The sequence below is a fragment of the Camelus ferus genome, chromosome 15 (assembly GCF_009834535.1).
Source record: "Camelus ferus isolate YT-003-E chromosome 15, BCGSAC_Cfer_1.0, whole genome shotgun sequence".
Lineage (NCBI taxonomy): Eukaryota > Metazoa > Chordata > Mammalia > Artiodactyla > Camelidae > Camelus > Camelus ferus.
The window spans coordinates 7,330,114-7,342,624 of NC_045710.1; the positions used below are offsets into that span (position 1 = coordinate 7,330,114).

A 12,511-nucleotide genomic window follows, 5' to 3' on the forward strand; every position below is an offset into this window, starting at 1 on the left:
ATATATGTTCCGTTTTCATATTCTTTTTCATTATAGGCTATTACGAGATAGTGGATATGATTCCCTGTGCTGCACAGGAGGTCCTTGTCATTGATCTGTTTTATACATAGTAGTGTGTATCTGCAGATCTTGAACTCCCGATTTATCCCTCCACCCTACCTCTTTTAACCTGGTAACCGTCAGTTTGTTTTCTATGCCTGTGAGTCTGTTTTTGTTGCGTGAGTAAGTCCATTTGTTGGACACTTAATTTTTAAATAAGAAATACATTTAAAAGCCCTAAAATACAAAAAGTGCAAGAGTCCAGAGCGAAAGCTTCCCTATGCTAATGAGTCTCTTCCAAGGCCACCGGTGTTACCAGGTCCTCTGTCCGTACTCGTGACACGTGCCTGTGCCTCGCACACGTAAAATACAGGGTGTAAAAGACATCAGATTACTCACCATTTCCTATGGTTTATCTTGTATACATTCTAATTCACCATCATTTGTCTCCATTTTTACCCCGCGTGTCTGGTAGTGGATATTCTATGGCGACACCGGTAGTCCTAAAAACAGCATGTGGTGAAGGGTTCTGAATGGCAATGGTTATGATAATTTTACCTCTCAGAATAAATCTTAAATAATTTATAATTTACTTCTCACTCAACCGCGTCCAGAGGTAAGGGGGAGATCCGGACACTCTCACCCCTCAGCCTGAGGGGAGCCGGGTCCTGTGGCGGCTGCTGGCTGGGCAGCACTTGAGCCCTGTGTGTCCCTCCTAGGGTTCTGCCAGGCAGGAAGGGACCTGCGTCTCGTCTCCATCTCCAACGAGCCCATCGACGTCCCTGCGGGCTTCCTCCTCGTGGGGGCCAAGTCCCCCAGCCTGCCAGACCATCTCCTGGTGTGTGCCGTCGACAAGAGGTTCTTGCCGGATGACAACGGGCACAACGCCCTTCTCGGTAAGTCCTTCCTGTGCTCTCTACAGTTCTGGGCCTGTTAGGGGTGGGGACAAGGAGGGCCATTGGTTGCCTTGGGGGACAGGCTGCCTTTGGGGCTCTACATCCGCCTGTCACACAGCCCCGCTTATTCATTTTTTTGTGGAATGGAACACAAATGAGAGTTATTTTAAAAATGTGACTACCTTCCTTAGAAAGCTCATCAGTTAGTACTAATTTTTTTGTACCTGTAGTCATCACTTTCCTAAGTCCCCACCTGGGTCAGGAACAGGGTCCAAACCCTGTCCTCGACACTCTCGGAGGCCAGCAGACGCGAAGCAGGAGGAGAGTAAGTCTGAGCATGTGTCCCTGCTTCTGGGACAGTCAAGTCCTGAGTGATGGCCCAGGCCCCTCCACCGTTCTCTCCTTCACTTCACCTCTCACCTCTCACTCTGATCATTCTTATCCTGCCTTTACGGGTGGGCTTGGACCTGCTAATGAACTTGCCCAGGGGTGCAGGTGTAAAAAAACAGGTCCAAGATTCAAACTCAGGTCTTCCTGGCTCTAGGCTGTACCTGTTAACCATCACACCCCCGGTCCTGCGTCTGGTCAAGGTCAGCGTCGGGAAGCCATGGCCTTGATCTTTTGAAGCACCGCTGGCCCACGCGGAGGCCCCAGCTTCTGCGCAGAGTCTAGGCCAAGCCTTACCAAGCCTGGCTCCCGTTTGTTCAGACGGTTATCGAGCTTTTACTCTGCACCTGGCCCTGTGCTCGGTGTGCACCCCATTTGTGGAGCAAAATCACGGGAGATGTGAAGTTTGGGCTGAGAACCCAGAGAGCTGGCTCCCGTCCTGTGTCTGACCCCGGGCCATAGTGTCCTCATCTGCAGAGTGGGCAGGTGCTTTCCATGTGGCCCCTCACCTGGCCTGGTGTCGTCTTCTCAGGAGAGCTGGGCTAGCGGAAGGGTGGGTAATGACCTGTCTACTTCAGACATAGCGTCAGGAATAATCTTCATGGCAGAAGCAAGCTTGATTATGAGAGTTTATGAGAAAAACTTCTAGGTTGAACCACCCCTCCCCCACCTTATTTCTTCTGTACTTTCCATGTGTACAAACATTTAAACCTCGCTTTTATGCGTGATACAGCCCCCAAAGCTGGGTAGGGACCTGCACTTTAGTGGATATTTTTGAGGACGTTTTATGTCGGAGGCTCTGTGTGAAGGGAAGAGGGGGACTGACCCAGAGAAGAAAGAGAAACGGTTCCGGCCGTGAGGGCCGGGGGGACACGATGGTGTAAACTCTGAAACACGCAGGAGAATGCTGACTAGAGGGGCAGATATGGCTCTGGGACAGTGACCAGGGGGAGAAAGAGTTTTGGCCAATTCTTTCTTAAGGCAGGTCCATGGGCTGATTGTAACTAGTATTTGAAAACCAGAAAAATCCAGAAAATTCACTCTACCAGGAAAGCTCAGGGAGTCATTCTCTTTCACGTTTAATTTGCTTATCAAGGCCGCTCAGGACGAAATGTGCTGGGTGTGCTGGGAAGACGGCCTGGTGAGTGGGTTAGTGTTTGATCTGGCGGTGGCCGGGGGTTTGCCCGAATTCCTCCCCTTTGTGACTGTAAAGGAATTGCGAGGGTAATAAATCAAGAAGGCTCTGTGTCTTGAAATGTGGAGACAAGGATCTTTCAGTTCATTCACCACCAGCCCCGGAACAGCTTCAGCCCCTCAGGCGGGGAGCATAGAGGAAGTGGGGTCTTTGTTAATTGCTTGCCAAAAAGCCAGCAGAGGTGGGTAACAAGGGCCGGCTGGTAATAACCAATGCTTTCTTCTTTTAAAATAACTTTATGCTCTTGGCCTGCACACTTAACACTGTTTAGATTTCCTGCAATTAACCCTGATGGCTGTACAGGGCACAGGTGGCCCCGCCGCCCTCTGGGGGCCAGGGCTCTGCGCATTTTAGTGACCTTATAAAATGGAGGCTGTGGAGTATCTTGGAGGAAACGGCAGCTTTAGGCCCCAACGCCCCCATAATTTATAATGAAGGGAGTGTCATTTTAGTGACTTTGAATCAGTGGAGGGATTTTTGTCTGAGAAAGCAGAAAGATTAAAACCTAGGGTGTGTGTTTCAGTTTTCTGACGGTAATTCATCAAAATTGGCTGTTAGCTAAGACACAGGAGAAGAAAACGTCCAGCTAGAATGTTCGTTTCTGAGATGGGAGTGAATGAGTCCTTTGTTCATCCAGCAGGCGGATAACTAAGCCCTTACGGAACGTATAACTCCAAACTGAAGGTGGACTCTAAGTTCAGCCTGGGGCCCCAAAGCCAAGTGGGACCTTGTCCTTCCTGGGAGCTCAGTGCCTTTGGGAGGACACAGGCCAGCCAGGACTCAGCTTGGAGGCCTGTATCCGCAACCACAGAAATCGAGTTTCTGCTAAGTCCCTGTGCAGCAGGCTCCAGCCGAGGGCTTCAGGTGCTGCAAAGACCCTGAAGGATGTCCTGACTCCCAGTGATGGGAGACTGTCTCAGAGGACGCAATGATGGAGTTGGACCCTGAAAAATGAATGGAATTTTGTCCCTTGGAGAGGAGCAGCAGCAGCAAATGAGCCTAACAGCAGCTACGTTACTGAGCACGTATCGTGCTGGAAACCATTGCAGTTAAAATAACCCAGGGAGGTGGGTACGTTGTTACCTAGCATTTATATATGAAGAAACAGGCACAGAGAGGTTAACTGACTTGCTCAGGGTCACCCAGCTACTAAGTGGCAGGTCCTAAATTTAAACCCAGATGTCTGGCCCTGGTGCTCATACCCTGGGGGTTGAAGGGCATCTGAGGCAGAAGGAATCTCCCGCATGAAGGAGCTTGGCCCTGGAGGAATGGCGAGAGCTCCCTGTGGCTGGGACTTGACGCAGGGCCCAGGCTGCAGCAGGGGCTGCAAGGAGAGGGGGTCATTGGGTTCCATTTGGAAAAGGCTATGGTACCCAGGATAACAGTTTCAAACTACAAACTTAGAGTGATGAGTCGGATTGTGTCAGGGTATCTATCTTTCATCTTTAACACTTACTAACATGTGGCCAACATTGTTTCACTTATAACTCTTCTTTCTTCTTGACCTTCCAAATTATTTTGAAGCAAATCCCAGACATCATGTCATTTCATCTGTAAACAGTTCAGCATGTATCTCTCAATGACAAGGGCTTTTTGTTGAAAATCCAATACTGTTATCATATCTAAAAAATTTAAAAATAATTTCATGATATCAAATCCTCCAATGTGTTCAAATTTTGTTTTGTAATTATGCTCATAGTTGGTGTTTTGAATCGAGAGCCAAGCAAGATCCTCCCAAGGCATTTGGTTAAGATGGTTCTGAAGTCTCTTACTTATTGTCTCTCTTCATTTGCACGTCCTTCCTTCCTCATTTTTCTCTTATGGTTTATATGTTGAAGAACCGTTGTAAATACTCCAATAAGGTGGTGACCATGTTTTCATCTGTGGTTTGGAAAGATCTCTCGGAGGTCGCCTGAATGATTGATGTTTATTGAAAGGGAGATGCCGAGGCAGGGGGCCAGATGATTACGGCATCCTGAGAGTTATGTTTCAAACCTCCCACCGTCGTACCATCAGCTTCCCTCGTCTTTTGTCCTGCCTCCCCCACCCATCAGCCCTGTCCCATTCCCATCCTGTCTGGAATCCTGATGCTGCTCCTGTATTTTCCCTGCCGAGCGTGGGCATTTGCACCCGTGTGCCTCTCACTCCCTGCCGGCTCGTCCGGGTTACTCTCCCCACGCGCACGTGGAAAGCCCCCAAGCAGGAGAAGCCCCACCTCCAGAGACCCAAGTAGATCATTCCTAGACTTGAATTGGAATTTGGCCGGAATATCAAAGCTGGGGGCTATAGACCTATTTTGCCTGATTTGTTATTAGGCTACATTTACTTCCACAAACAGGATCAAGATGGGAAAGACAGAAATCCAAAAAAAAGTGAAAAAGGAAAAAATTGCCCAAATCCTACCACCCCAAATTGAGCATCCTATTTTATTTTGCCCATTTTCTTTTCCATTTGCCATCCAGTTGGGGCTTTAAAATGATGTTTGCAGCTTATATTCACAGCATAGATGTAATGGCAGTTTCTGGGTTTGTTTGTTTGTTTGTTTGTTTGTTTTACTTAACATGCTACAATGAACCAGAGACATCCTGGTTTCCTCCTAAGTTCCTGTTTATATTCAGGGAACAGGAGGGTGGCCGTTCAGCTTGCCAGGTTAGCATGTGCCTGCCTGTGACAGCTCCGTCCTTGAAAGGAGCACAGAGGCACCACTCAAGGTCCAACCTCATCTTCAAGGTCCAGTGTAAGTCCCGCCTCCTCAGGATGACTTCCTGGAACTGTCTTCCTGAACATCTCCTGTCCCTTTACCTGTCCTTCCCATGCACGCTGGCCCAGCTTAGCAGAGAGGAGCTGCAGGCTCCCCTTCTATGAGAGAAGAGAAGGATTTAGCTGTAGGACTGCTGTTTGGAGATTTAAGCAAGCCTGAGTGTGAAGCCTCTCACAGACTCTGGGATGCTGCTCAAACGGGAGGAGCTGCTGGTGTGGCCGCTGCTCCTTCTGGTCAGTGCTTACCACCTCCTCCTGTGGAGTTAAGGATTTGTGTTTGTCCTTTCCTCCAGACAGTCAGTGGCTATATTTTTATTGGTCTTCCTCAGGGCACCTGGTTTCATCCCAGCAAGTGTTCTTTAAATGAGAGCTCAAAACATCCGTGTGCTCAAAAATAGTTGTCAAATTTGCATCTTCATGAAGGGTTGCCAGCTTGGTCCAGGTGACCGCTTGCCTGGGGACAGCAGCCTGGACCCAGGCCTCCCTGGGCATCGGACGAAGGGGCAGGGAGGCACAGAGGGCGGGTGGGCCTGGATGAGTGGTTTGTGACCCTTCGTACCTGGAGCAGTGGCAGCAGTGAGGCCTCCTTGGACTGTGATTCAAGAAGGAAGGCTTAGGCACCCAGAGCCGTCCTGGTTGGAGGGGACCCTCTGCAAAGGGAGGGGCTCTAGCAGTAAACCTGGGGCCCCCCCCCCCAGCCATAAGCCATGAACTCAGAGGCTGCCCACCGCATCCAAGGGAAGCCACTGTGGATGCTTCAAAAAAGAATCATCTATCTGGTTCTGGAAGGATGCTTAGAGCCCATTTAGTCCTCACCTTCCCTCTTATGGTTAGGAAACCTGAACCCGGAGAGACTGAGCCACTTCCCCCGTATCTCATGGCACCGTGAGGGGCTGTGTAGGGTTGGACTTGAGTCTCCTGACCCTGGCTACCCTCTGCTCTCTGATCCAGCCCTGCCTGTCCGAGGGAGAGGAAGGGAAGTGACATTTCCTGAGCACCTATTGAGGGCTAGACACGTACTGGGCACTGCTCCCACAAGACAGACTTTGTGAGGAGAGAACGCAGCAGACTGGTTCAGTCCCAACTTGGGATACGTCCTACCTGCAGCCGCAGGCCAGTTACTTTCTCATGGCCTTGACTTGCTCATCTGTAAACTGGGGGACCTACTGTGAATTCTTTGTAGGGCTTCATGAGGTTAAGATGAGAATGTTTACAATGTGAAGTGCTGGCGCAGGCCTGGCACGTGGTCGGTGAGCGATAGATGTTCGCTGTCGTCCTGTTTACAGTTGAGAGCTGAGAGATGTCAGTTAACCTGCCCGAAGTCACTTCACCAGCAAGGCGGGGCTTGAATGCACACGTGTCTCACTGGACAAAGGCCTGTATCCTGTCTGGCTGCTCCTGGAAGGCGACAGCAGCGCAGGCCTTGGCGAAGTGCTCTTCGCATCCCTGGTCTTGCAGTTCTCTTTCACGTTCATCCATCTTTTCAACACTCGGGGTCAGAATCCCTTCCAGGGACCTTGGGAGGTTTCTCAGGGCCTCGCTCTTAGATAGCAGTGGGGCTGTTTATCTCAAGGTTCCCAGGTTGGAGACAAAGGAGTAAATAAAAACATTAGCGTACAAAATTAGAAAATGTTAGAAATATTACAACATTAGAACATAAAAATTTTGAAGTGTGTGCAGAAGTCCTAAGTGTTCACTCAGATGGTTACCTGTTTCCTCCCTCCTCCCTCTGATGGTTACTGTCTCCCCTGTGCCAGGTGCTAGTCTGAGCACATGAACTTATGCACACAGACACAATCCACACCTCCCCGCGGTCACACTGTGTCACCACTTTTCTCTTGTGTTAACCAGCAGCTCTGTTGAGTCCAGTTTGAATAGACTTTACAGTTTGTAAAGGTCTTTCAAGCACGTTTTCTGGACTTTAATAGTTCGCAGGAGGTGGTCTGGGCGTCACCACTGCACAGATGGCCTTCCCGGAGCCTCACGGCTGAACTCCGTCCACTCCCAGAAAGGCCCACCCTGGCCTCAGACAGCAGGACGCTGACAGCGAGGCGCCACCCTCGGTAGCTTGTCTCCCCTCTGCGGCTGCTGGGCCCACAGATGTCACTGGCCACCATTCTGGCCGTGTCTGGCAGACCTCTTGATTGCTTCTCAGCAGCTCATGGAGGGGATTCTGGACTCTGAAGAGGTCTCCCAAAGGATCCAGTCTCAAGGTTCTAATTGCTTTGAGATTCCGGGACTGGCCAGCCCTGAAGGAAACAGGTAGAGCAAAGCCTTGCAGGTCATTGGTCAGTGTAAACAGCTGAATGGGACGGTTCTTGTCCTGTAAGGTTTGCTCTTCACAGAGGCTTTCACATATGCCCCTAGGCAAGTGCAGCCTTCCAAGCTTACCGGGCCCATCTCTACGACCGAGTCCTCTTGGTCCTTCTCCTATCTGAGTCAAGGCCATCTTGACTCGGGGCCAGCATAAGATGACCTCTGCCCTGTGGATGTCTCTGGTTGGTGGTGCAGGACATGAATGCATGGAGGTGAGGTGGGGACGTGCATGCTGTTTCCTCCTCCAGGTTTCTCTGGGAATTGTGTTGGCTGCGGCAAGAAAGGCTTCTGTTACTTCACGGAGTTCTCCAATCACATCAATCTGAAGGTGACCACGCAGCCCAAGAAGCAGAAACACCTGAAGTATTACCTGATCCGCAATGCACAGGGGGCTCTGACCAAAGGGCCTCTCATTTGCTGGAAAGGCTCAGGTGAGCAGTTCGGCTCTAGCGGGTGGAGGCTCCTTCAGAGGGGCCCAGGGCCTGTCCACACGACTCTGGGGTGCAGGACTGTGGGCTGGAGGTCAGCCCTGTGAAATTAAAGCCTGCCTTTGCACTACGGGCGTCTAGTTTATAGGATCAGCCCAACTGTATGGGACCATTCCGAGTGCCATACCATGCTGTGCCTTCTAGTGGCCAGTATTTGGGGCAAGGTTCTCAACCAGGGGTGGTTTTGTCCCCCAGGGGACATTTGGTAATTTCTGGAGACACCTTTGATCACCTTGATGGGAGAGAGCTACTGACACCTTGTGGGTGGAGGCCAGGGATGCAGCTAAACACTGCTGTGCACAGGCAGCCCCCCGACCCCCGCCCTGCTGGAGAATTAGGCGGTCCGGTGTCAGTGGTGCCAAAGCCGAGAAACCTTGGCTTAGAGAAAGATCAGCTCAGATAGGCCCCACTCCCCGTCCTGAAGCCCTTCTGTGTCTCCCTGTACCCTCGTGGCTGCAGTCAGCTATGAGGGCAGAGAGGAGGGGCTGGATTTTCTAGGCCCAGGCACTCAGTGAGATACCCCCACTCAAACAAACTGTGAAGGGACATGTCCTAAAAGGGTTCTCAGCAAGATGACCAGGAGAGCCAGCCTGTTGTCCCCTCCCTTGTCTGCATTAGTTCACTCTGGTCACCCGGAGTCTCCCAGCCAGCTTCTGTGAGTAGGAGGAAGGTGCTTCAGGAGGGGCTGGCTCTGGGCGTTCCTCCCCTGTCCCCTCCCATCACTCTTTTCCTTCCTCCTTTTCTTGCATTGCTCAATAAATACTTCTTGAGCTCCTGCTATGTACGTGCCTGACATTTTCTAGGTGCTGGGGAGGCAGTGCTTCTTCCCCTTGTGGGACCAGATAAGAGACCTTGGTCACTTGCAGTGAACAAGCACCTCACAGGTTCGATACCTCATGGGAGTTAATCTTCCCAACAGAGAGTGGCTTAGGCAGTGGAGGAAGGTGTCAGCTGTTCCTTTGCCTTCCAGTGATGCCCTGCTCGCCCCGCGGACTTGAAGGGCGGCAGCTGGAGGTCTTATCTGTATCACATGTTTTTCTCTTTTTCCCAAGTGGTCATTATTGATCCTGCTCCCTGCAGTCAGAGCTGTCCCTCAGAGAGGTCCTGTGCCCTTGGCACCAAGCCTGGAGGTTGTCGCACCTCCTCCTCCCCTGGCTACACCAAGGCAGACTAGGATGGTGTTGGCACCATTGTGGTCATCTCTGTTCCTGGCTCTCCTGCAGGACAGACTCTGGTCTAGGAAGTCATCTCACATGCAGGGGAGGAGCAGTGAGTTGGTTTTCACGTGTGCATCTTCCCTGTAGATTTCAGAAGTCGGCAGACATCCGCTGGAGCATGTTCCAGCTCTTTGTTCCCTCTGCTGGAGAGCTCCGGGCCCCCGGCTCCCTTCCCCAGTGAGCCTGTTCCTGGGACCAACCCGAGCGCCCCGCTGGGAGCAGCGCAGGCAGGTGAGGCGATGGAGCTGCGCTAGACGTGCCAGGAGTGGGTTTTAGTCTCCCCATTGTACCAGCGGGTAAACTGAGGCACAGAGATGCTTGCCTCGGGTCTCACATGTAGTCGGATTTGACAGCAGGCATTTCTGGTTCATGTGCTTGGAGTTCACTGTGCTGAACAGACCTGATTAGCAGGTGGCTGTTATCAAATAGATAGCCGCCTCCTTCTCAATGACCGTGGTGGGTTGGTTATTGTCATTCCTCCCACTCAGGGTCAGTAGAGGGGACCAGGGCCCTTGCCCCACTGGGCTCATCACATCCATAATGAAAAGGGTGCACCTGGGCTGGGAGCACACTCTCCTCCAGAAGCACGTGCCCCCTGCTCTTCGTGGTGTCTGCTGTTGTCCTCACTGTGCCCGGACCTGTCACCCTGTGGCAAATGGAGAGATCAGCGTTTTTGCGGTTGGAAAACTGGGTGTGAGTTCCAGTGCTGCTAACTCGTAGCTGAGTGATTTGGGGCAACTCATTTTAACTCTTTGAATCTCCATTTCCTGAACAATTGGAGAAAAATCTTCTCTGTCTAATTTGCAGGGTGATCGTAAGAATTCAGTACGATGGTAGTAGTAACAAACACTTAGTGCTTACGACACACTTTACGTCTGTTAACCCATGTCATCCTCACAGCGGCTCTGTCGTTACCCCCATCTCCTAGGTGAGAACGTTGACGTGTAGGGAGGTTACAGAAGTTAAGCAGAGTTACTCAGCTAGTCAGCAGCAGAGCTGGGATTCAGACCCAGGTCGCCTGGCTTCAGAACCTCATCCTTAACCCCCGCCCCAGCCCCCCACATGCCACCTCACCCACAGGAAACGTTCTGTGCTGCTCCTGGCTCTGGAGCACCTTCCAGGCCCTCTGGCTGGTGTGGGTGACTTAGAAGACCAGACTTGCCCCCAGACTTCTCCTTGGACTCGGAGAGCCCTGTGGGCAGCCTGGACTTGGTGACTGCAAACCCGGCAGCTTTCCTGAGCCTGTGTGACACGAACATGAACTTGAGAGGGTGGAAGGGAGCGGGGGATGGAGAGCAGATGCAGGGGTGCTCCTGGAATCCAGGGGACTCTGCTGGCCGCTCCCGTCCCCTGGCCGTTCTTTCACCAGGAGTGCTCACTGGAGCACAAGCAGAAGTGTGTGTGCCTGTGTGTGCACACCGTGTGTCTGCTTTCTCAGTGGGGTGGAATCACTCTGTCAGGAGCTCTGGTTCCCGAGGGGACTTGTCAGTGAAAAGCTAATTTGTGAAAACTGGGGGAGAAGTAATTTCCTGCTTGCTGGGCTCACAGAAGTCCTTGTCTCCTCCTTGTTTCTCTCTGCTGTCAGGACCAGCCTCTGATCACCCCTCACTCACCGCAGCAATGGGTCTGGCTGTTTTCAACGGCAAAGATTCCCCGAAGCATCAGCCGCTGGTGAAGAACAACCTGTCTGCCGGGCCACGCCCCTCGGCATTAGGTAGCTTCGCCCGTCCCATCTGGGAGCCCTGCTTTGCTCTGGACCAAGGCGGTGAGGGGGTCGGGGACACAGGAGCCATTGTGCTGGGGCCCCTGAGCCTCCTGGAATTGGGGGGCTTGGAATGAGAGTCAGGCTGGGTCACCAGGTGCCTCCTGAGTCTGTGGGGCTGTGCCCAGGCCCTGGTGCTGGGTGTGTGCCAAGATGCAGTGAAGAATCAGATAGGTAAGAATTCCAAATCCAACTCTCTTATTAGTTGAGGAATCTTGGGCAAGTCTTTTGGCTAAGGATCTAAAGATGAGAGTTCTGCTCTGAGGGCAGTTGAGAAGATTCAGTGAGGTGCTACATGGGAGTTCAGGGCACATCTGGCAGCTCACTAAGGGGCACCATTATTTAACTGGTCTTTTCAGGGAGGGCTTCCTGGAGGAGGTGACAACTGAGCTGTAACTTACAGCTGGGGAAGCACTGATTAGAGATGGTATGCGAGGAAGTGAGGAAGAGGGATGAGGAGGCGAGGGTCTGAGTGAGAAAGGTGGGTGAAGAGGTTAAGCAGGCCTCCTGCTAGAGCTGAGGCTGTGGGTCAAGGAAGAGTCAGAGGCAGAGCAGCCCCAGGACCCTGCTCTCCCTCTGCACTCACCTGGAGTCATTTCATAGGCAGGTCTTACCTCTCTCCTCCGTCCTGCGTGCACACAGCTACATGGAATATTAGGACCCCAGACTGTCACAGGACGAGCCCCTCGAAGACATCTAGTCCAACCTCCTTTACAGAGGAAAGTGCAGCCCAAAGAGGCAGCCAGGCTGGATCCCAGGCCTCCCTGATTCTCTGACACGCCTGGCAGAGGACTTCCCTGGTGGAGGAATCGTCTCCCTCTTAGTTGAAGGAACAACGTCTTTTCTGAAATGGATCTGATACTTGCCAGTCCTAACCAGAGTGTCTATTCTGTGGTCTGAGGTCAAGTCTTTGTAACTCCCCTCCCCAACACCACAATGTGAGGAACCCTAGGCAGGCACCCACTTTTCTTCCTGTGACTGTTTCTTCTCCGCTAGGTGCTGGGTTGCTGGGGTGGTGCTGGGAGGCTGTGTTGTTGGTGCCTCCCCTCCCTGCACTGAGGTCTGGGCGTAACCAGCCTTCTCCCCAGTCAGCAGGGAACGAGGGCCTCCCTCAGCCTGGGCCCAGTGACATTGGCTCTGGGAGCCAATCTGAGGCTCCTCCTGCAGTGAATGACATGCTTCCTTGGAGGGATGTGGGAAATAGACCCCTCAATTCCCTAGTGTGGTGCTGGAGCCCCCTGGAATCTGGCCCCAACCAGCCTTTGGAACCTCACTCAGTCCCCACTGTTTCTGCTTAAGAACTCACACCCCAGCTATATTGGACAGTTCTGTCTCCCCCTCCTGTCTCCACATTGTGACATCCACACCCTGGTCACATATCTGTGCCCTTGGAGAGCTCTCCCCACCCACCTGCTATACCTGCCGTTCAGAGCTTAGCTCAGGTGTCCCCT

The 12,511-nt window shown here is 52.1% G+C and overlaps 1 protein-coding gene across 1 annotated transcript in view; it reads left to right on the forward strand.

Moving 5' to 3' along the window:
* The window catches only part of GREB1 (growth regulating estrogen receptor binding 1), a 124,468-nt gene that overhangs the window by 62,256 nt on the left and 49,701 nt on the right, over positions 1-12,511 (forward strand). The window contains 4 exon segments of the mRNA XM_032497042.1: positions 759-935; positions 7,842-8,024; positions 9,386-9,529; positions 10,884-11,012. Coding sequence (XP_032352933.1) covers positions 759-935; positions 7,842-8,024; positions 9,386-9,529; positions 10,884-11,012 — 633 coding nt within the window.